The sequence below is a fragment of the Typopeltis vanoorti genome, chromosome 17 (genome assembly GCF_054136105.1).
Source record: "Typopeltis vanoorti isolate ZY-2024b chromosome 17, IOZ_Tvanoo_1.0, whole genome shotgun sequence".
NCBI classification, from domain to species: domain Eukaryota; kingdom Metazoa; phylum Arthropoda; class Arachnida; order Uropygi; family Thelyphonidae; genus Typopeltis; species Typopeltis vanoorti.
This window is the reverse complement of record NC_143565.1, coordinates 97,487,198-97,509,965: the sequence shown is the minus strand read 5'-3', so window position 1 is coordinate 97,509,965 and position 22,768 is coordinate 97,487,198. Positions and strand designations below refer to the sequence as shown.

General features: G+C 32.1%; 1 protein-coding gene across 3 annotated transcripts in view; it reads left to right on the top strand.

Annotated features, from left to right (window-relative positions):
* NKAIN (Sodium/potassium-transporting ATPase subunit beta-1-interacting protein) overlaps window positions 1-8,205 on the top strand; it is an 83,371-nt gene extending 75,166 nt beyond the window's left edge. For 2 of the 3 annotated variants that reach the window (XM_090407442.1, XM_090407441.1), the window contains exons 6-7: window positions 7,075-7,474; window positions 8,183-8,205. In XM_090407442.1, the coding sequence (XP_090263568.1) occupies window positions 7,075-7,427 (353 nt within the window). In that variant the 3' untranslated portion in view covers window positions 7,428-7,474; window positions 8,183-8,205. Of the gene's footprint in view, window positions 1-7,074; window positions 7,475-8,182 lie in introns of those variants that run through there. The other variant, XM_090407443.1, reaches the window with a different exon arrangement.
* Window positions 8,206-22,768: the final 14,563 nt, after the last annotated feature.

The window sequence follows — 22,768 nt, the reverse complement described above, 5'->3', positions numbered from 1 at the left end:
AAGTTCTGTAATCTAGACTAGAGGAAAAAGTAGAGGTGACTAGACTCAAACTTAAGTCTTTCTTTGGGCTGGCACAGCACAGAGGATGCAAATGCCACTTCCAGCAAGCTACAGGCTTCATTTATTTATTTAAGAAAGAACTCTTTTTATAATTGTATCATTCTTTATTCCTTCCCTCCATGAAAGATCTCGTTGTCTTGTCTCTGATAATACAAAGCTCCTCAGACAAGATCAGATATCTCTTCTGAGGCTGACTTACATCTGTAGCTTTTCTGCAGAAGATGTTTGTTTATACCAGCACCAACACATCTGCAAACTGCAATAGTTTTTACATATAAATCCCAAAAACCTATTTAAAAATGCTATCCAGATTAGGGCAAGGATAGTCTGATTAACAGATAACCTTCTCACCCCCCCCCATCATTCTGTCTGCCTGTCTGTCTGTCTCTCTCCCTCTTTCATATGCACACAGAGAGAGAGAGAGATTGTAGTCTCCTGCTTTCATTCTGTTACTGTCTTGTCTTCTCAGTGGTATTTCTGTGGGCATGGTTCTGCCTTTATTTCTCCATGTCTTTTGAGCCTGTAAAAACACATGTAGCTTCTGGTCACTATCCAGCTTAAAATCTACTGAACCAATTTCTTGTCATCCTCTTTCATTCACTCTGTCTTTTTTACAATCTTCCTTATAGTGACCCCCCTTCCCAGGTTTACAGCCTCTGTTCTGTTCAAGAAGTATCATTAAGTTCTGCTTGACCACTACAACACATTCAGCAGTGATGTGATACACACTTTGCAATCTTTCATCTATAGGACTGATAGATAAAATTCTCCTGTACTGTTTTAATAAATTGTTTGACAAAAATGGTTGGCTGTCTCAACCAACAGACATCTTGGGTTCGAATCCAACTATAATATGGATAATCAAGTAGATGTTTAAGAAAAGATGATTTTCATTGCCCATTATGAAAACAACATTATTGGAGGCTCAAAGTAACTTGAAATGTTTAGCCCACCCACAGTTCTAATTTGCTACAGGTTTACAAAACATGGGATAAAAATAGCTACACCACTTAAAATTTATTCTGCTCGCATACATTCTTGAATATTAATCATGCAAAATTTTAACTGTAATAGCATTAGAACTCAGTTTATCTGTTGCCTCTAGATATTAAAATACTTTTTATTTCTAACCGAAAAACTCTTAATCATTATTTTAAAACTGACTTGAAATTTGAGCATTTAATTGTATAATGTTCAGTATACAATAAAATTTGATGTTTTGGTTGATTTCCTTTTCACATAAATTTAACTGACTACCCGCTATACCAACCTAATTTATTTAACTTTTATGAGTAAAGACACACATGCACAGGGAGAGAGAAAACATTTATTTTATTCAGTTTTGATAAAACTAAGTTGTTGCTTTATCATATTGTATTCTGATCTATTTTTAACTTTATCATAATATTCCTTTAAGTTGTAGTCTTTTCTCATCAATTGCTATGATTCTTGTTTATTTCTTATCTGTTTTGGTATCCATCAGATCTGTTGCTTTATACTGTTTTTCATTGCTCTTATACAGTAACGAACAAATTAATCCAAACAAGCCGAATTTTCATCAAGTTTTTGGTTTTTGTTTCAGCTCACAATAATTTTGGTTTTGGTTGAGTGCTGCATGTTTTAACTGTCTCTATGATATTTATTAGTAATGTCATGCATTTTTAATAGTGTAAACAAGTTGGCATTCATAGTGTTTTATTCATTTTGTGTAGCTATAAAATGGATAGATCTCCAAGAAAATGTTCAAAAATATGTACTCTTTATCAGCACACATCCATGGCTCAGATACAAATTTCTGATGAGTGTTGTGTTGGTTTTTTGTACTGTTAATGTAATTTTAAAGAGGTCTAGGGAGAGGGGTAACTTTTCTCCTGACAGAAAAGGAATATGTGGGTGAAAAAGGAAAACTACACTTACTCAGGTTTGTTTACTAGTTAGGAAAAGCAAAATGAATCCAAGATTATCTGTTGTAGACTCATCCTTTGTACATCAAAGTGTACAAAGATTGGACTGTTGAGAAGTGGAAGAAGATCATATTTGCAGATAACAGCCATTTCTTTTCCAAGCAGAGCAAGTATCCTTCGTTTGCAAATCATCGGCTGAGATGACTTCTCCCACCCACTTTCAACAAGCTCCTAAACACCCAGCTAAAAAAGATGTTCTGGGGTTGTTTTATACATGATGGTCCAGGATCACTTGTGCCTGTTGATGGTATAATTGAAAAGTGACTAATACATAAAAATATTGGAGAAGAGAGTGATCCCACAGATCCAGAAAGACAAAGAACTCATCTCTTCCAACATGATCTCACCCCATGCCACACTTCAAAAAAAAGTGAGAGTTCCTCAAAAATCACAACATCCAATTGCTTCAGTGGCCAGGTAATGTCTCACGTCTCCTGAAATAGAAAATATAAATAGAAAATTTGTGGGCCAAAATGAAAAAGAGACCTTGAAAATTAAATTGTGATACAAAGGATAACTTAATACAGTCGATTATAAAAGTATGGTTTTGAGATGCAGAAATAGGAAAAATGTGTTCTACATTGGTAGAGTCCTTTTTTTCCAGCTATGGACTCATGAAAAAAAATAATTTTTGTTTTTCACTTGCAAGGAATTCAAGGAACTGTTTAATGTCCATTATTTAAAAAAATGATGTGTTAAAATTTAATTAAACCATATTAAATGCCCTTTTGTTTATAATATTTTTTGAACTTGGAGAGATACAAATATAGAGAGAGCTGTATTACTATTTGTTTAGTGTCTCTTAGGGACCACAGAAATAGTTTATTCTAGTGGTTCATGCTTATGATTATAGATGAATTGCAGCCAACTAGAGTAGGGATTGGGAGCAACTCTGATAGTGTAATTCAGCCAAAGGCTTTGGAGGCTGTCTGGTGCAGAGTAGAAAATATGTGAGATAAAATGCATAGTTCAATACTAACTGTAGACTAGGGTGAGCTGAAGAGGACTTGGAACTACACAGATGAATTAATCATAATGGTAGCCCTTTTCTGGATACAGAAAAGGCTCATTGTGGGCTATTTTAACTATGGAGATATAAACTAGAGGGATAAGAGAACATGCAAGAGAAGGGGAAAGAGAATTACTGAGGGATAACTTCTTTAGGCTGCACATTATAGATGGAACTTGTGGTACTAAAATATTAGATTTGGTAATAATATCTGAGAATCTGTCCATATATGAGGTAACTGTTTTGCTTCTATTTGGCAAAAGTTATCATAGAGTTTTGGTTTGAGAAGTGACAATGCATGTAAGTTCTGTTCTTACTCTCACCAAAAAGTGATATATGTAGAACTATAAAGCAGGTGATCATGATAAACTGTATAGGCATCTTGTATCTGTGTCATGGGATTGGAAATTACATGGTAGAGGAATTAGTAGTGTATGGAAAGTGGTCAAGGGATGTTTGAAGGAAGCAATAACTGATTATTCCTAGAGTCAGCAGAATGAATAAGAAGGGTGACTAAATCTTTGAAGCATGAACAAGATGAGTGCATTTTATGGAACCTAAATTGTACAAAATGTTATGATGCAAGTGACAAATATGGTGAGGAAGTTGGACTATAAAAAGTTGTTAGCTGAACAGGTTAAAGTAAATCCAAAGGAATTCTTTTGCTATGTGGCAAGTAAAAGGTAGAATGATTGTGGCAGGAAAATGTCTGGAAATAGCTGACTTGCAGGTATAGACTTCTGTGGCTAATTGGTTCAAAAATTTTTGGTATAATCATCAAAATATATCTTTTGAATAGCTGACTTATTAAATAATCATCATTTTGGTAAGTTGTACAATCCTGACAGACCCATTTGTTCTGTGGAAGCTGACATGGATCTGGCTGTCCATTATGTCCATAACAAATGCAGCTAATTATAAACCTATCAGTATTGGTGATGGGGAGTAGATGGCATTGATAATAGTAATGTCATTGCATCTGTGTATCATAGGGGAGATGGTGAGTTGTGTGTGTGTAGCAGAGTAGAGTGCCCTGTCCTTGGAAGTGTCGCATGGTAGTAATAATAATAATTACAGCACATATGTGGTTTTTCATCGATTCCAAAAGTTGTTGGATTGCATCTATCTACAACATACCAGCCATTCACCAGACAGTCCTTTAACTGGTTCATATTTGATGAAAGAGGACTTTGCTTCCCGATCTGTTTTTCTAACATATCCCATACATTCTTAATGGGGCTCAGATTCTGACTTTGTGGTGGCTAGTGATGATGGTGGAAGTCGTTATCATGCTTGCTGTACCACTGCTGAACAATTCTTGCACAATGGACAGTAGCATTGTCATCCATGAAACAACTGTCACCTACTGGATAAAAAGCCAACATTGGACTTGTTCAAATATTCCTTGGAGAATACCTGCCTTTTCAGGGGACCTGTTCCATACCCACAGAACATACCCCACTTCATGACACCACCTCCAGAACCAGTAACAGCAGCCCTGACACCACTGTAGATGAACTTTCCAGTTCTTCACAGAAATTAGTGGTTTTCGTATAGGCATGTGATTGCCAACACCGATCCTCCTCAATTCCCTGTACATAGTTCACTTAAATATGGGTCAGGATGGCCTTCATTAAATGCTTCAATCAATTGCTGCACATAAGAAGTTCTGTTTGTCTGTACAAGCCTTCAAAGATGATCTCATTCTAGACAGACTCTTAAGACTACAGTTATGTCTCTTAAGCAAGGAGTTATTTTAAGAGTTATTTTTCCTTAGATTAAACACCCAGAATATCTTGCCTTTTGAGAAACAGTCGGCTGTGTTGTTTTCAAAATCATGGCCACAGCCAGATGGGCAACCATAATAAGCCCTTTATTGAACTCTGAAAGATCCTTTGTTTTGATCAACACTGTTGACAATTGTTGACCAGCAGTAGCATTCTTAAATAGTTACCTACAATACACAGTGATGCACATAAACAAGTATTTTGCATATTCGCTGCTTAAGTGATGTTTACGTTCATTTACATAAATTTTTCTAATTCATTGGCTAGTATGTGTAGGTACACAGTGTGAAGCTGCTCTCAAGCTTCCAGACAGTTGAAGTAGGAGGGTATCTTCTCGTCTATTGTTATATCTAGGCATGCTGAAAGATCTTGCCTTGGTTTGCACAGTCCCAGTTTGTTTCTAATTCCCATCTCTTCCTAAAACTTGAAACTACTGAAAGTCATTATTTCATATCACGGTGAGGTGAAGTGCAGATGTGGTTCTCCAATAAGATGATCAGTTCTGTTGTAATAAACTCATAGAATTACCTGAATGTTGGAAAAAAAACAGCACTTTGTATGCATGTTCCTTTCTCTCCATATGCATCCTTATTTCACTTCAGATAATGGGAGTAGATGTTTCATTGAAATAAAAATATAGATAGATACTTTTACTTTCCTTGAACTTTATAAGTTTACACAATCATTTCTAAACATAATCATATTTACAGTCCATGCACCTCCAGTATTTAGGTAGCTTCATGCGTTTGTTACAATAGAACCAAGCACCTTGTTGTCAGAATTGCATCTTTTTTTGCTATCTTCACTTCACCATCTTACATGAACTGATAGCTTCTCAAATGTTCCTTCTTTCACAAAGAGACAGAAATCAGAGCCAAGTCTGTGTGTGTGTGTGCGCGCGCGCGTGCATGCACGCACGCACGCATGGCCACGTGTTATGTTTGAAGAAAACCTGCTGCATAGGTCTTCAGTTTTTACAGTGTTCCAGTATTGCTCAGAACTAATAATGATGCAGGTGGGCATGAATTTTGAATTACTGCACTATTCATATCTCACCTATAAATGCTTTTCATTCACCAATAAATGTTAGTCAGCAGAACATGTTTTCTGCATTCAGAAACCTGATCACTATATTTTGTTCCATCTGCATTATCTTTTCACTTGCAATTATTGTTTAATCCATTATCCAAGTGTAAGCACACAGAGTTTACATGTGAAGTATCTTCATGACTAGGCTACTTGTATATAGAAGCTGACTTTACATCAATTGCCTTGGTATCCCATAATGCAAAGCACACTTCCTTTTGGACATGCATAGTGCTATGCATTATGAGAAGGGCCACTACATGCCAGACCATTTTCTACCTTTATTGAGGTCTCATCAGTGGAAGCTAGACCCAGAAGAGATACCAAGATCGAATTAATGCAGAAGTCATATATTTTCCATATGCAAGTAGTAAAAAGACATAATCACCTTATTAATAAGATCCTCTGAATCAGAGATAGTTGTAGATAGTTTTGAAAAACATTATGTGCAAACTTTGTTTGCAATACATTTGGATGAAGGATTAAACAAGAATACGATTTCTTGGCAAGTTTAGTTTAATTCATATAAAAAAACTTGGTTATAAACTAGAAATCCCTAAAACACAGAAATGACAACATTCTGTGCCATTTTCTTTGCTTGTTTTAGGGATTTCTAGTTGCTGAACTCTAAAACTGAAAGTAATAAAAGAGTAAAATACACATTGATACATATATATATATATATATATATATATATATATATATATATTTAAAAAAAGCTTACTTTTCAGTAAGCTTTTTATAAATGATGCAATAAAACAAAGACTCAGAGCAAGGCAATTAGAATTCACATCTTGTGAAATTTACAGTTTGTATCATCTAAGGTGCAGATGCTGATCTGGAGTGGTGAACAAATAAGTTTTTCATGAATTGTATTAAAGTCTGGCCATTGCAGAGCAGAATCATTTTCCATTTGTTTAATGAGTTGGTCTCTTAATATGATCTTCCTACGTGCTAAAGTAAACATCATAAAAAAAAATATTCTCTTCTCTAACTTGTTGAAGAGCATTTGCATCACATCCCAAAGTTTGTCTACACTGTATATTGGAACAGTATTTTTTTTTTAAAATTAGCATGAAGTTTTTTTATATATGTGAGTGCAGATTTAATATTGAATGCTTTTAAATCATATGAAAATTAAATGCCATGAAAAACTTTTTTTTTCTAGCTATACCAAGGCCATCCCCCAAGACCCTTCCCTATAGCATTGAATATCGAACTCAATCACCTCCAGAAACAAATACCATGTATCAAAGGCCTATGACTCCAAGAAAAGTAAAGCAGAGATCAACACGTTCAAAACGGGGTTCAAGAAGAAGATATTATCAAAACCCTGTAACAAAATTAATTAATGCATCAAGTGTTGAAAGTTGTCATTCTGCAGAACTGTGTACAGGACAGACTAACCCAATGTATACATCTAGAACCACTTCTCAAGTTGGTTCTCGACCTGGGTCCATATTATTTTTAAATGGAAGACCAAGTCCAATTTACATGAATGATTCAGATACTGTTATATAGCATTTTATATTGCTTTAATATCTTGCCATACAATTTTTTTGTATCATGTATGTATATTTTGTATTTAATTTTTTTAATTTGTATTTGTTTAAATCAAAGTTAGTGCATTTGTTAGTCATTTTGCACTAAATATGTGTAGTAAGAATTTTGCATGCATATACAGAATTCCATTTAAATTTTTTTATATATATATATATTTTGTTTACTAGAAGAATAATAATAGTACTTGATTATTTAAATACACGTAATCTTAAAAATGAAGCAGTTGTAGTGTTTAAAACAGTTCCAAGTTAATATCCTAGTCACAAGGTATTCTGTGTGTGTATTATGTATATATATATATATATATGATCTTTGACATCTTCACTATATAACTTTTTGTCCCTATTTTTGTCATATAGTCTTAAAATGCATTTTAAGACTTTATTTTTCTAAGAAAGAAATGCCAAGAAACATGATTCACACACTGAAAAATAGTCACTACACAACATAAGTGTGGTTTGCATGTAAATAAATTCTATTTTTATTTTTATTATTATTTTTTTTAACTCTCGAAGAAGTGATCTTAATGGAGATAAAACATCTCTTAAAGTAAACATTACTTCAAACATGCTGACATTTCAGCAAACATATCATTTGGGGTTTTGAAATAGTCTCTTGACTTGTAGCATTTATGCTGTGAATCACAAATTTTATATGCTTCATTTTCACAGTGAGTTTCAGAAATTTTTTCCATTATTTATTTTTAATTCTAGGCTGTCATTGTAGGAAGAATTTTGCATAATCAAGGTATTTGCATTTAAGCTCTGATTTTATTTTTAGAAATCTAATTTTCATTATTTTATATATGATAATAATTATTCATTTGTCTTTTTCATTTATCTTGTGTATTCCATCTTCTTTATCTAATTTTTTACTCCAGCATATGGTATATATTTTATAAAATGTGCAACATACCCATTACAATGCACCATGCATTGTAATATGTATTTTATAGTATAAAGTTTTCATTTGGACTTTGTATACATGAGAAGTCATTTGTGAAAGTTTGTTTTTACTGTAGCAATAACATTGTGATATCTACATATTTTGTTCTGCAACTGAAATTGCCATATCATAGCATATCATACATATCCAGTAAATATCATCCAATGTTACCACTGCCACTTAAATTACACAATCATAAGTATTTGGTAAAAGTTATTGGTATGATCTTTTTAAAAGATCATACCAATAACAATGCACTGCTCAGTATCAACATGAAAAATTATTTCTTTGAATATATGCTGCATCCCCAGTTGTTAGTCTGTGCATATGTATTTATGAGGAGGACTCGGGACTTAAGCACTGAAAAAAACCGAACATTTACAAAAACTTAGTGTAAAAATTATCATGACAGTCACAAGAGTATGAACAGCACTAATTTTCACTATTCACTTTTATTGCTTTTTCCCCCTTCCTCTATATAATAAACAAAGTTTTGTGTTGTCAGCTTAAGCAAGTAGATTGTCATGTTTCCATGGCAGCAGTAGATACGTTGTTTATCCTGCCCACTGAAATATATTGTCAAGAAAAATAGACAACCATCAACCTGCATGGTAAAGTTGCATTTTAGTGGCCTGTTTGCACCAAAAAGGTGATATTGCATATTATTTTGCTGATGCAGCAAAGGATCTATTTAGTATGGCTCATTAATCTCAGGGTTTACCTTTAGTTTCTTCATCATTGCATATTGTACATAGCTAAGCATCTCTAAAATGTAGCACTCTCACTTCTTTCTGTATTTCAAATTCTTCTTTCTGGCTCTGTAATGTACATACATTACTGATGTCATTTGAACAAAGCTTAGTGTAGTGGAGATGTAACTTCACACTGGAAATATTGATAGATAGCTTTGTTCTTGTGTTTGAGCCAAATTAGGGGGATGTGTCTTAGATTTAAAGAAATGTGGTTATCTAGTAAACGTGATTTTAATTTTACTATGTATTGAAATGAACAGCTCAGAGATAAGGAAATTAAAGCATTTCTGTAGAAATTATTATATACAAAATTAATATAAGTCTACCACTGATGCTCATGCACATAACATTTAACTGTAGCCATTAGCTTTTTGCCCCTCTCAGGATCTCATCTGGATTAATGTATTATTCCAATAAATTCATGCATGTTATAATTGTTAAATCATTCCATGCATGTTATAATTAATCACATCATTCCACTGATATTATAATTATTTTTCTACATTAGAGAATACTTCTTTTTAATATTAGTGATAAAAAAAGTATTGTAAATATATTTCTTCCATAAGCATTTTAAATATTTAGTATTTATTTTCTCTCAGTTTGTCCTCCACTACTAAAGCTGATCTCTGTTGCCTAAAGTTATTTAATACCATATATTTACTTGGGATTGTTAATTGTTGTATAACCCAACCAATTTTTTACATTTTACACACTGTAAAATGTAATTGAGCCACACTTGGCCTTTTACTTATCTCAGGAAGAATATATTCTTTCAAATCCTGATAGTTAAGATAGCATGTTCATGATAGTTGTTCTGCCCACAGCTCAATTATTACTTAGATATGTGAATTAATATTACTTTCCTACATTTCATTTTTACTTTGAGTTTATTTTGATGTGAGAATGCTATATACAAAGCAGTATTAATACTTTTTTTTTGTCATACTTTTACTAGGTATAGCATATACTTTAAAATTTCTTCAATTTTCACAAAAAAACAAAAGTTTTTCCGTTTCTTATATTATTGTGTAATGTGATTAGACCAAAACTTGAATATTTTATTTGATAACCATTTGGAAGTTATTTTTATTTGCTCTCACAGTAATCTTATCCACTAAACAGAAGAAAGTTAACCTCCATTTCAAAGCCAAGGGCTATTTGATCTTTTTCTTTCATCATTGCTAACATGTTGATGTGAACTTTCATTTGATTTATAGTGTTTGAACATTCCATTTCATTTCTCCCTTTCCCTCTATTTTGTGTGATTTTTATCGTTATCAGGACACAACTGGGTGAAATAGGTCAGTGATATCAATCTAGCTGTGAAGGGGATTGAATAAAGTGTTATTATGCATTACAAGGTGCCTATATTGCTAATTGACACTTATTACTGCTATTCTTTTTGGACAGAAAAAGAGAGAGAGAGAGATTGGCATACATCAAACTAATGCACAGTAATGTCCCTTTGATGGAATATATGGCTAGAAATACATCAATCCCTCAAATAATGCAGTAGTTAATGTGTTCAAAGAAAACACCATAATAAATGAAATTATGCTAATTAAACATAATATTCAATATGCAAAATTATGATTGATTCATCAAGTAAAAATATGTGAGGAATTTTTTTAAACTTTTCTTTTTTACTGTTTTGTAATTGTGAAAAATAACTGTGAAGAAGAATAAAAATTATTGTAATTCAGGTATCCGTTGCTTAACGCAGGATTTGATTAATGCAGCGAAATTCATTGTGACAATCCCTTGATATATACGGCAAGACTTTTAATTAATGCGCCTTTACATTTACCATGCAAAAACATGAAAGCCTCAAGGCTTCAGCATGATGATGTCATTCCTCCCATGTAGCCATGCTGGAGAGTTATTTTGCTTGTTATCGTAGAATTCATTCTGATAAGAAAAATAAATAAAATGTTCAAACGACCCTTCATTTTTTTTTTTTTTTGTTTGTTTGTTTTGTTTTGTTAAAAAAAATTACAGTAACTAATGTAGGTTCAAGCATTTATTAAACATTTACTTTGCATTCATTTTTTATCTTTCCTAAAAAAGTACCATATAAAACTAATCATTAATACAGTAATCGATCACGGACAAATTGTAATTTTTACCATTGATTATTATATTTGATTAATGCGATTTTGATATATTCGGTAACATCGAGGGATTAATTAATTGCATTAATCAAGGGATACCTGTACTTAAGTTTATTACTTAAATAGAACATTTTGTTTTAGAACAACCATTTTTATTTGTTTGAAAAATATTTCTTCAGAGTAGTTGTGAACCTTTTTTTTTTCTTCTACACATTTGACAGTAGCAGGTAAAATCTTTCTTCAAGTTTAAACAGACTTGCATACTTTGCTCACTGTTAGGATGATTGTCTATAAGTTGACTTTTTTCATCTGCTTCACAATTTTCAGTATCTCTATCTTCATATGAGTATGTAAGCTAATCATCTAAATTAAGGAGGTCATAGTTACTAAGTTCTTTAATTGTGATTCACATAATTCATGAATATTCTTAGTTTTCCTTTCATCTAAACTAGGCTCTCTTCCAATGTTAATTATTTCTTCAATAATATTGTTTACTTGCTAGCAAAATCACTTGTACAACGTATGTTTCCAAACTGCTTTCATGTTGCTTGATGTCACTTTGTACCGTGATTTTTGACCAGCATCTCTTATAGTATAATTTTTCCAGAATCCTGGCAATGAAATTACATTGTGTCGCTCTCACTATAGCTGAAAAGCTATAGTGAGAGAAACATGCAGAAGTTCTTTATAGATAGTAGGCCTTAAAAGTTGTGATCTTCCCTTGGTCCATAGGCTATAATAATGTTGTATATTTGACTTTAAAATACTGCCATCTCAAAAGTAAAAAATTTTTCTTTGTAAAAATAATGTCAAGTCCAGTGGGATTGCCAAAAAAAAAAAAAAGAAAAAGGGATGGCCAAAAAGAAAATGTTGAATGAGATTTCGAATTGGGTTTCATTTTGAAATCTCATTCAACGTTACTTCCTAATAAGTGTTACGCAATCTTTTGACACTTTGTATCCAAGTTGAGATTTTTCTGTTTTAGCCAGAAAGTCTTGAAAGGCATTCATTTCCAGAATAATCCTGTTTCATCAACATTAAATTGTTATTTATCACCTATAACCTCTATTTTCACTATTTAATGTTCATGAAACAGGATTTTGCTTCATTATCTTTATCTGCTCATGCAGATGATTTGTTTATTATTCAAACGTTATGCAGCCCTGTTTTTTAAAACACTCAAGTTGTCTAGAACTGTCAGTAAAAGTTCTTGGTCTATTTTAATGCATACAGTACTAAAAGGAATTTATGTTTGAATTATGATCTTTAATTCATGTTGATAAAACATGCTTCATTTCAGTTATTGCAATAGTGGTTTGTAAACTTGATGTAAAGTTGATGCAACTTTGTTTCCTTATGTTCATGTATTTTATTCAAAATAGTTCATACTATTGACTCATTCATTCCCAAATCTACCTATGTTCATGTATTTTATTCAAAATAGTTCATACTATTGACTCATTCATTCCCAAATCTACCTATGTTCATGTATTTTATTCAAAATAGTTCATACTATTGACTCATTCATTCCCAAATCTACCTATGTTCACATATTTTATTACTTAAACTTTTCTTCTGAAGTAATTGCCTTTTACTTCTTTTTAGCAGGCACTGTTTATTTCATTCTTTCTGTTATCCATGGTCAATGAGGGATATATGTTAAGTTTTTAATTTAAAATGTGCTGTATTATATAATGGCAAGAAACAAGCAAACAGCAGTGCGTGTGCATTGTCATTCATTTTGCATATCACTTTCAGCAACCATTTAGAAAAATAAATGAACTCTTGCTGGACATCATGTTAACAGAATATCTATTTATAAACTGTTAATTCGAGAAGTATGCTAATTGGATGTGCATTAATTGAGGATTACCATACATTATCATAAAGGGAAAGCTTCAAAAAAAGTTATGTCATAGCAGGATTCTTTAAGTTATGATTAATTGTTTAACTTGTAATGGTGAAACTCAAATATAGCTGTCATAGAAAGCAACTCACCTTATTGTCTGATTGGTATAAGCATGCTGTACGTATACCATTCATCTTTGTTAGCTAAATGAAGAGTGTTATTTCTCTCTTATTTTTTCTTGATGACATTGCCATATTTTGGACATTGTTTTGAAAATTCAGTGTTCAGGGATGACATATTCCATCACTCATGATATTACTGTGTTAATGTGGGGTTAATCTTTCTCTTTGGATGGCACAGTCATTTAAAAGTGTCAAGTAATTTTCCTGGTTACAAGATTTTAACAACTCCCTCTCCTAGGATTTGGAAGTATTGCATTTATTTTTAAGTTATATTTTATAATTATCATAAATGTATAAGCAAATAATTTTTTAGAATAAGGTTTGGTTTTGATTTTTGTGTGTATTTATATTATGTGCAAAAAGCAGAGAATTTGTGTGAATGTCCTGAAATGTTGATAAAATGTAGTGTTCACTCAAATTTTGAGGATATGATTATAAAATAGTTCAGCATTTTCATTTTATTAATCAGCTTATTGAAAATATTTTCATCTAATTATAAATAATCATTTTAAAGAATTTGTATCATTTGACATGGTTAGTTTCACAACACCTACATCAATTTCAATCTGTAACATTGGTCTTATTTTCAGCATATTTTGATATAAATCTGTTCTCATAGTACATTATTAGTCAACCTGCAATGCAAATAATAAGGAAGAAATTTATTTCAAAGAAGTATGCTACTGAAGGCTATTATAATTGTGTATTTGTGGAAATTGTGTGCATAGAAAAATTTCAGGATGTTTTATGTTGAGCCTATATACAAGAGGTTGGTTAATCAACCTATATTAATGTGTGTATGAGTAAAATGGGTAAAAGGATGTTGTAGGCCATGTAGAATGCCATTGTTCTTGGAACATAATTCTTTGGAATTTTAGATGTAAATAAAAATCATGACACTAGTAGAGAATGAGGCAGTGCCAAAGTGAATAAAGAAGAAAAACACTTAAAATGATAGATGAATGAAATAAAATGTAATCACAAAATTAAAAGGAATAAGTGAAAGATTTTATAATAAATAGAGAAGCAAGCTTAAACTTGTAGATACTAAGTTGAAAGAAGCTTTCATTTTAAAAATTTATGGAATTTACAACCGTGTTAAAAAAAACTTTATTATCCCGACGTTTCGATCTTCACATCAAGATCATCATCTGGTGCATACACCAATATACAAGACAAGCTGAGTTACATTATTAACTGTAAGCTAAAGAAACAATGATTTGATCACATGTTATTCTACTAGCATGACCTCTAGTGAAAAAAAAAAAAAAAAAAAAAATTGAAGCTAAATTCTATTTACGATGACAGGAATAAACATTCTTTCAGATGGTTTTCTTTCAGAAACAATGATGTCCTATTTTTAGTATTACAATTCTTATTTTTGCTTTTAAGATACTGGATTTTCTACAGTCCTGTTTATAGTTGTTCTTAGTGAAGAACGTTCCGTGGGTCGAATATATACCTTCCATATGTTTAGGATTTTTAGACCATTAGACCATGGTCTAAAAATCCCAAACAATGTTTGGGAATGTTTCTGAATCTGAAAGAATGTTTATTCCTGTCATCATAAATAGAATTTAGCTTGATGTAATTTTTTTTTTTCCCACTAGAGGTCATGCCAGTAGAATAACATGTGATTAAATCATTGTTTCTTTAGCTTACAGTTAATAATGTAACTCAGCTTGTCTTGTATATTGATGTGTGCTCCAGACGATGATCTTGATGTGAAGATCGAAACATCGGGATAATAAAAAAGTTTTTTTAACATGGTTGTAAATTCCATAAATTTTTAAAATGAATGCTGATCACTGTGTAACTCTAAAAGAAAGGATTGAAAGAAGCTTCTTTTTCAGTACCACTGATGTATATTGTTGCTTTTCAAGAATAATACACTAATACTTGTTCATTAATAGTACCAACACTCAAATAAGATGCATATCACATGTAATTTAACTCATATAACATGTATACTACTTGGTAGGGTGCTAGATTAAATTCAACATTTAACCTGGCAACTGTAGCACTATATTTAGAATGAAATACTCTTGAATCAGCAGATGCTGATCTTGTGTGTGTGTGCATATATATTTCACTGCAACATACTTTCAGAGACTAAAGTAGAGGGATAGTTCGTTATATGGGATTTTGCTACAGTTAATTTGCTTTAGAATAATATAGATGTGAGACTTTGGCAAGTATCTGTTTTAGTAGTTTGTATAAGTGAGTTCATTACAACAGTGTTTGCAATAATAACATTTAGCTTTACCTTTTTGATTATAATCTTTTATTTTACTATTTAGACCTAACTATAAAAGTTAATTTATTATTTTTATATATATTATCTGTTTGAATTTGAGCAAGTATTATAGCTATTGTGTAAGAACCACATAAATGTTAGATGATACTTAATAGGCTGTAATGTTGTACATATATGTGATGAGAAAATAATCAAGATTATAATTGTTATATACTATATATATTTTCAAAAGATATGAGTATCATTTACTCAGTTTATAGTTTTGATTTGAAACGATTCTCTGGTTGCTAACCATAGATATTTCAAACCTATCCTATCACTTGAATCATTTAGTTTTGTAGGATAAGGATATTTCCTTTGTTCTGTCTGTGAAAACAAATATTATCAAAATAGAATTATGGAAAATCAGCTGTGTTATCACAGAACCATTTTTTGCCTTAAGTGTAGTTTATATTTCTATTGAAACCAAACCTAACCTTGAACTGAAAAATTTTAGTAAAAATCTAATCAGAAGTTTTCAAATTCCGTCCATTCATGAGTGGCTTTGTTTACAAACAGACAAAATAACATAAACAGGTACTTAAACATTCTGCAAAATATAATGGGAGTAATAAATTGCTTATAAAAAATAGTTTGTCATTCCATTAATGAAATATTTACATTTAGATTTGTTGTGTATTTACATATCTGCAAACAGCTAAAGGGAATATTTTTATATAAGACCAAGTGGATGCACTTTAATTTCTTTAAACCTTTACCTTTGGTTTCATATTTCATGTTAAAATAAATTTTATAACTGGTTATAGTATTTTAACTTTTAATATAACTTAGGTTACCATAGTGCTATATGAATGTTTTTAAACAAATTAATATTAGCAAGCTTAGTGCAGAAAAATGAACCATGTTGTTCATTTTTCTGCAGTAATGAAGGATGTTTCATAAAAACAGCTGTGAATACAAATGCTTATATAGGAAATGCCTTTTACAAATAGGAACATCCGGTATTGCAACAGAAGGAAGTATCCAGTTTCTCACTAAAGTAACATTCCTTCCACTCACAGATTTTCATTGCTTCCACAACTGTCAAAATGACTAGCCCTCAAAAACAGAGGCATTGATATTGTTGATTTTGAAAATTGGTAATGGCCACAGTTGCTATAGGATATTCTTGTAGAGGTTGAAATATTAAGTGGAGTCTCTATTAGACCTGTTGAATGCACAAACATCAAGGAATATATTTACAGACTAGGCAGGAATTTGAATACAGGCTGGATACTACTGAAGATGATTCTATGCAATCCTTGTAACTTGCAATATTTGGAATAAAAATTTGGTTATCCCTGCTAAATGTGTGTTTGCTAACTCACATAATATCTTCAGAGATATAAACATTTATAATCAGTCAGGTTTTCATGGAATATCCTGTTATACCCACTCCAAAAGTTTTGCACAATAGTATTTTTGTGTGTGTCTCCCCCACCCACAAAACATAAACCTAGAGTAAATCCGTGCCATGGGCAGGCTAAGGAGTTTTTTTTATATTTTATTCTGTATTTATTATTTATTTTTTGCATAGTCCAGAAATAACCTTATCCCAAATGAATTTTTTCAAGCCATTTCTGGCCTCTAATACATAGGATCCATAAATTTAGATTGTAAATATTCAAATTCAATCTCAGTTTGATTCAGGCATGAATTTTGGACATTTCTATACTTGATGTTGATTTTAGTAGCCTTCATTCAAAATGAAAGTAGGACTTGTATGTTAAATGTGTCCTACTTGATAAAGGAGTTGTATTTTATTGTTAAAAAAAATTGAGGAAGAAAAAATATTTCTGAATTATTTTCAGTTTCAAAGACTTATCAGGTGAAATAACACCAGTTTTTAAAGATATATATTTAACAATGGAAATCACTTTGAAAGAGGGTCTCATTTCTCATGCATGTGTAAAAATAGCTGTTGAACTGAAGAGTTCTATATTGACTACACATTTTTAATCCTTTTAGTTAAGATTTTGTACTAGGGATTTTATAAAGTTGAACTAAAGCAGAATGTAATGTGCTTGATATTTGCCAAATATGTATAAATGTTTAGCTTATTTACATTTAAATTAAAATTTGGTCAACAAACTCAGCCTTTGCAAATATAAGTAATAGTATTTGCATGTTTTAAGAATATCTCCTATATTTTCTTATCTGGTGAACTTTCATAATCGAAGAAGCTGAGACCTCACAGTTTCATCTTCATCATTTCTAAAACATTTCAACATCCAGGTCATACATCATTTATTAGAATTTTAGTTCATACTACTGGAAATTAAATAGATGAACTTGCAGTATAAGTTAAATGACTAACTAGGACTTAAAAAGTTTGACAGTCATGTGTGTAATTTTTTATCTAAGGTAAAGAATTAAACAACAAATGCTAATTTTGATTGTAGTGCTAAATAACAATAAATAGTAATATAGCTGGATGACAAAGTGTGTCTGGTTAGAAAGTCCTAAAATCAGATCCCATCTGAGTTAGCTAATCTTATCTCTGGGCATGGTGGAGTTTTAACTCTCTAAAACTCACATCTCATTTCCTGTGAAACAGATAAACTGGACTATAAATAGGATTAACTGTCCTGTCCAAACTAAACTCAGGTTTATGCAATGAAAAGTTTAGCAAAGTGCTCATCTTATCCTGTCATGGCACTTTAATACATCAATGGAAGAATTTTTTTTTTTTTTTTTTTTTTTTTTTTTTTTTTTTCTGATGGAAGAAAATATGAAATATTTAATGTTATCTTTTGAAAACCTCTTTTGGATTATGACTCAATTTTATTGCCACCACTTTAATGCAGATGATCTGACTTGTAGCAGATAATTTCATATATAGCATATTAATTTATATACAGGTATTAATTGGGATTGTTACAGCTATCTTATTAATGAATTATTCAAGTTTATTAACATTTAATATCAATATATGCTGAAAATGAGCAGTTGATCTACTTAAAAAAATAGTTGTTTTGTAGATATACAGATCAATTTGCTGAAAAACTACTCTGAATGTTATTTTAATGTGACACTTTTTTTTTTTTTTGTAAAATTTATTTTACTAACTTTAACTGATTCCGATGTTGAAAGTTTATTTTTCACTTGGTTAGAGTATAATAAAATTAGTTTGTACTTACTGGGGTAAGGTGTTGTACCACCTTACCCCAGTCCTGAAGATACTTTCAGGTGCAAACTTTGTTTGCTCACACTTGGATAAAGGATTAAACTAATTTTATTATATTTAACTGATTCCATTCGAGTATAAAATGCCCTCCATTTTTATGTTGTAAAAAGTGGCAAATTTTTGATAGAACAATTTTTAGCTTTCCATCTTGGCATGAAATAATAAAAGTAATAGCATGAATATGCAGCATAAGACAACTTCCATAAAAATATTTTATAAAATACAAAAGTGATTCTCATTATAATTTCATTACTCAGCAGATTCCCCATGTTGATAAATACTAGGTGTCATAGTAGATAATGGTAGCCAAACTTAGTTTCATAGCATGACATTTTCCCATCACAGCACTTGTCCCAGCAGATTTTTGTGGTATTTCTGTGTGCGTATGCACATACACATTTTCCTCATCTCATAATCTCTATCTGCATTGTTTGGGAATAGTGCTTTAAGTGATTCTAATGTTTCATTCACAAGTTTTCATGGAGCAAGGCATAAAGTGCCCAGATGATTACGGTTAAGGATTATACTCCTTTCATTAGACAGTGTTTTTCATGTAAAAAAAAGTAATAACATAGCAATGAATATTTCATGAAATTAATTCTGTTATGTAAGTTCTTAAATGTCACTTTAGTGCCATTGCTTATTCCAGAAATGTAATAATGGACAGTTAACACATTTCTAGTGCCTTTCTCTGTATTCTTATCAAAATGTACAGTGCCTTTATGTATCGGCAACCTGATATGATGTTACTTTTTTTTGCTGTGTTTCTGTGTGAGTATCATAAATTTGTATAATATTAGTAATATGCTGTATAATTTTGCCATTTTTTGTTGACTAGTCCAGATCAATCTCATTTTTGAATATTTATATGTGTATTGAACATTTTGTTTTCAAATATGTGTACAAAACCATGCGCCTGTTTGAGATTAGCATTTGTGTATATTAAGCAACCACTTCAAATTATTGAGACATTTGTTACTGTTGTAAAATAGTTAACTAGCTTCCTTTGAGATTATTTGAGCGAGTTTGATATTTTTGTATTGTTAGTTGCAAATATATAAGATACACATTTATTGCAAAAAAAAAAAATCCTGATGTAAGGAAAAAAAATCTTACAATATAGCTTATTGTAGGTCTTCCATTTTCACTGTTGATCTGCACAGTTATGTAGATTGGCAGTATTAATTTTGTATTATGCAGTTGAAAAAAAAATAATTTTGTATTGCACTTCAGTGTATTTGAACAATCTGACATGTAATAAAGAATCGCATGAAACATTTCTTTATTGCAAAAATGACTTTTAAAATAACCTTTAACATAAAAAAAAAATTATGAACATTAATATTCACCCCCAGGAGCCTTGTGTAGCTCAGTGGAAGTGGTGTTTGCACTTCTCAGCACTAAACTGCCTGAAGATTTAAGTTCAAGTCCAGTTGCTGACTACAGGAACTTTTTCTAAGTTGAAAGTTAGCTGGTTCTTATTGAAGATAGCAGTTTTTCATCCCATAACTGGACACCAGCCAGTAGAACATGAAATTATGCACTTTCTTCAACTAGCTTTCCTTCCAAATACAATACTGGCAACTGAATTAGAAATATTTAATATGGTGGTCAACCTCCTTTAGCCCGAATTACAGCACGTATGCAGTTTGGCATTTTCCACAAGGTGTGGACAGCATTTATGTCTACAACTTAAGAGGCCTTCACCACAGTCCTTTAACTGGCTCGGATTTGACAGAAGAGGACATTAGTAACATAGATGGCTAAGTTTTTTTTATTTAGTATTTGTTGTGTTTTATAGTATTTTTTACATTATCTGGAAGCCCTGTAGAGACCAAACATGGACTACCTTGCTGCTTATAATAGACCACATCGACTTTCTTATACACAGGAAGAATAAAATCCTGCTCCCAACAACAGGCAATTACAAACAGCCATGCCCATGATGGAATTGAAATTTGCAGCCTGTTGGTCATAGAGCAGTAAAGTAGTAAATTATTTAGGTTGGCCAATAAGGCGGGCTGATTTAGTGTGTAATAATCTAAAAGCAGGTTCTAACTATAAATTAACTGACCAACTAGGACATCTTTTTTTTCTGTTGTTACAGAATGAGCAGAGTGAACCATTTTATAACAGTGGCTCATATACTAAACAATGATCTCCAAAGCGTAAAACTTCCCACAAGAAACCGCCCCCCCCCCACCCCAAAAAAAATAAATTCAGATTAAACCTTAGGGTGTGTAAAAATAGTTGTTTACTGAGATACGATTTATCAATTACAGTTTAGTTTACTGATTCCTTTATTTAACCCTAGTGGGGTAACTAAATGCTGTCAAACTCGACAATCTGGTCCAAAAAATGGTTCAGATTCCCAGTGAGAAGCTTGTTGTTTTGGCAGCTGAAAAGCCAAATGCCCTAGTAACCGCTTCTTAGGGTGTATTCCTGAGTACTTTATATGCAGAGGGTGCTTCGAAAACCTGGCGAACTTCGAGGAATCGATTCATAGTGTAATTTTAAGCAAAAAAAAAAGTTTATATATCAACATACGATTTCTAACAGGATAGAAATATAATTGCAAAACTATATTTCCATCCCGTTGTAAAGAACGCGTTGTCATCACCAGTTGGTAATTTCGAATGCAATCCGCATTGTAAAAAAGCCTTCAATTCAATACATCGCTCCTCCAGCTAGAGCCCTCGACCAGGATCAGGGAGCTTTTAGTGGGGGAAAAGATATGACAATCAACGAATTCAGCGGTTGGAGTGGTCAGATAATCGAAAGCCTGTCAAAAAAAAAATGTAGTGGAGGTCAGTAATTGGATGACATGTCGACTCATCAATAAAAACCTTATTTTACAAAAAAGAATTAAGCAGTTCATTTCAATTTGCATGAGAATTTTCAACAAATGTCATTACAAATATTGTTCACTTCATCTCGAGTAAAACCTCTTCATTGGTGAGATGTTTTTAAATGCCCAACGACAAAAGTTCACCTGCCATTGATAATCCGCCTCTTAAACGCGTTGTGTTCGTCTCAAATGGTACAAATACAAACTCTACTTAGTACCTTTCACATAGTCGTTTCTAGAAACTCCAAGCTGTGCGAATATTCGCTGAGTACTTGTGAAAGGGAGCCTCCATAGCTCAGTTGATATAGATACAAAGCCCTTTAGGCGGAGAGAAGGGTTCGATTCTTGTCAGTTGACGTGAGGAACCTTTATCTGGTTTCTTTCGACTGAACGTGAGTTAGACGGTCTCGTACGGGGATAGGGGGTTTTTCGTCCCTCAGAAGTTTACAGACAAGAATACTTATAGGCATGGGGTAACTGCTTTATTCTCATAATACAGTTAGGAAATCCAAGGATACTTGGAAGGCCGTGGGTGCTTAAGTGCCTGTTAAAAGCCACTGCTGATTACAACTTGTGAAAGGACTACTGCTCAAAGCAAGATATTTTGACTTGGTGATTAATGTCCCGTCCTGATGCAACAAATGATCCACTTTTCCCCAACGGTCAAATACGTGAATAAAATTTTCTCCTAGATAATGTCGGAAAATTACCATCAGTATGTATTCTTCAAGAGTTCTTGAAGTTATCTCGTATTGCTGTTACAAAAACCCAGAATGATGTTACTGTTAGCCTACTTTGCGTTTCAGAAATTAGTCAGCATATATTTTCAGTAAAAGCACACAAACACGATCAGTACCACACAGGCGCGTGCGCACACATTCGGAATACTGTAACGGAATACTATAACAGCTGCCTAACCATGGACATGGTTAGGCAGCTGCATTTAGAAATCAAATATTGAAGGTTACAATCAAAAATTTCGGAATTTTTAAGTATCCCCATCCCTAAAAATAAGAATAAATAAACCCACTTCTTGAGTATTCTGCAATTGAGCAGGTTCTTTTAGTAGCAGAAACTTTCCTTCTACTCTCTTCTGTTCTGAGCCTTCTCTTTCAAGATTGTGTAC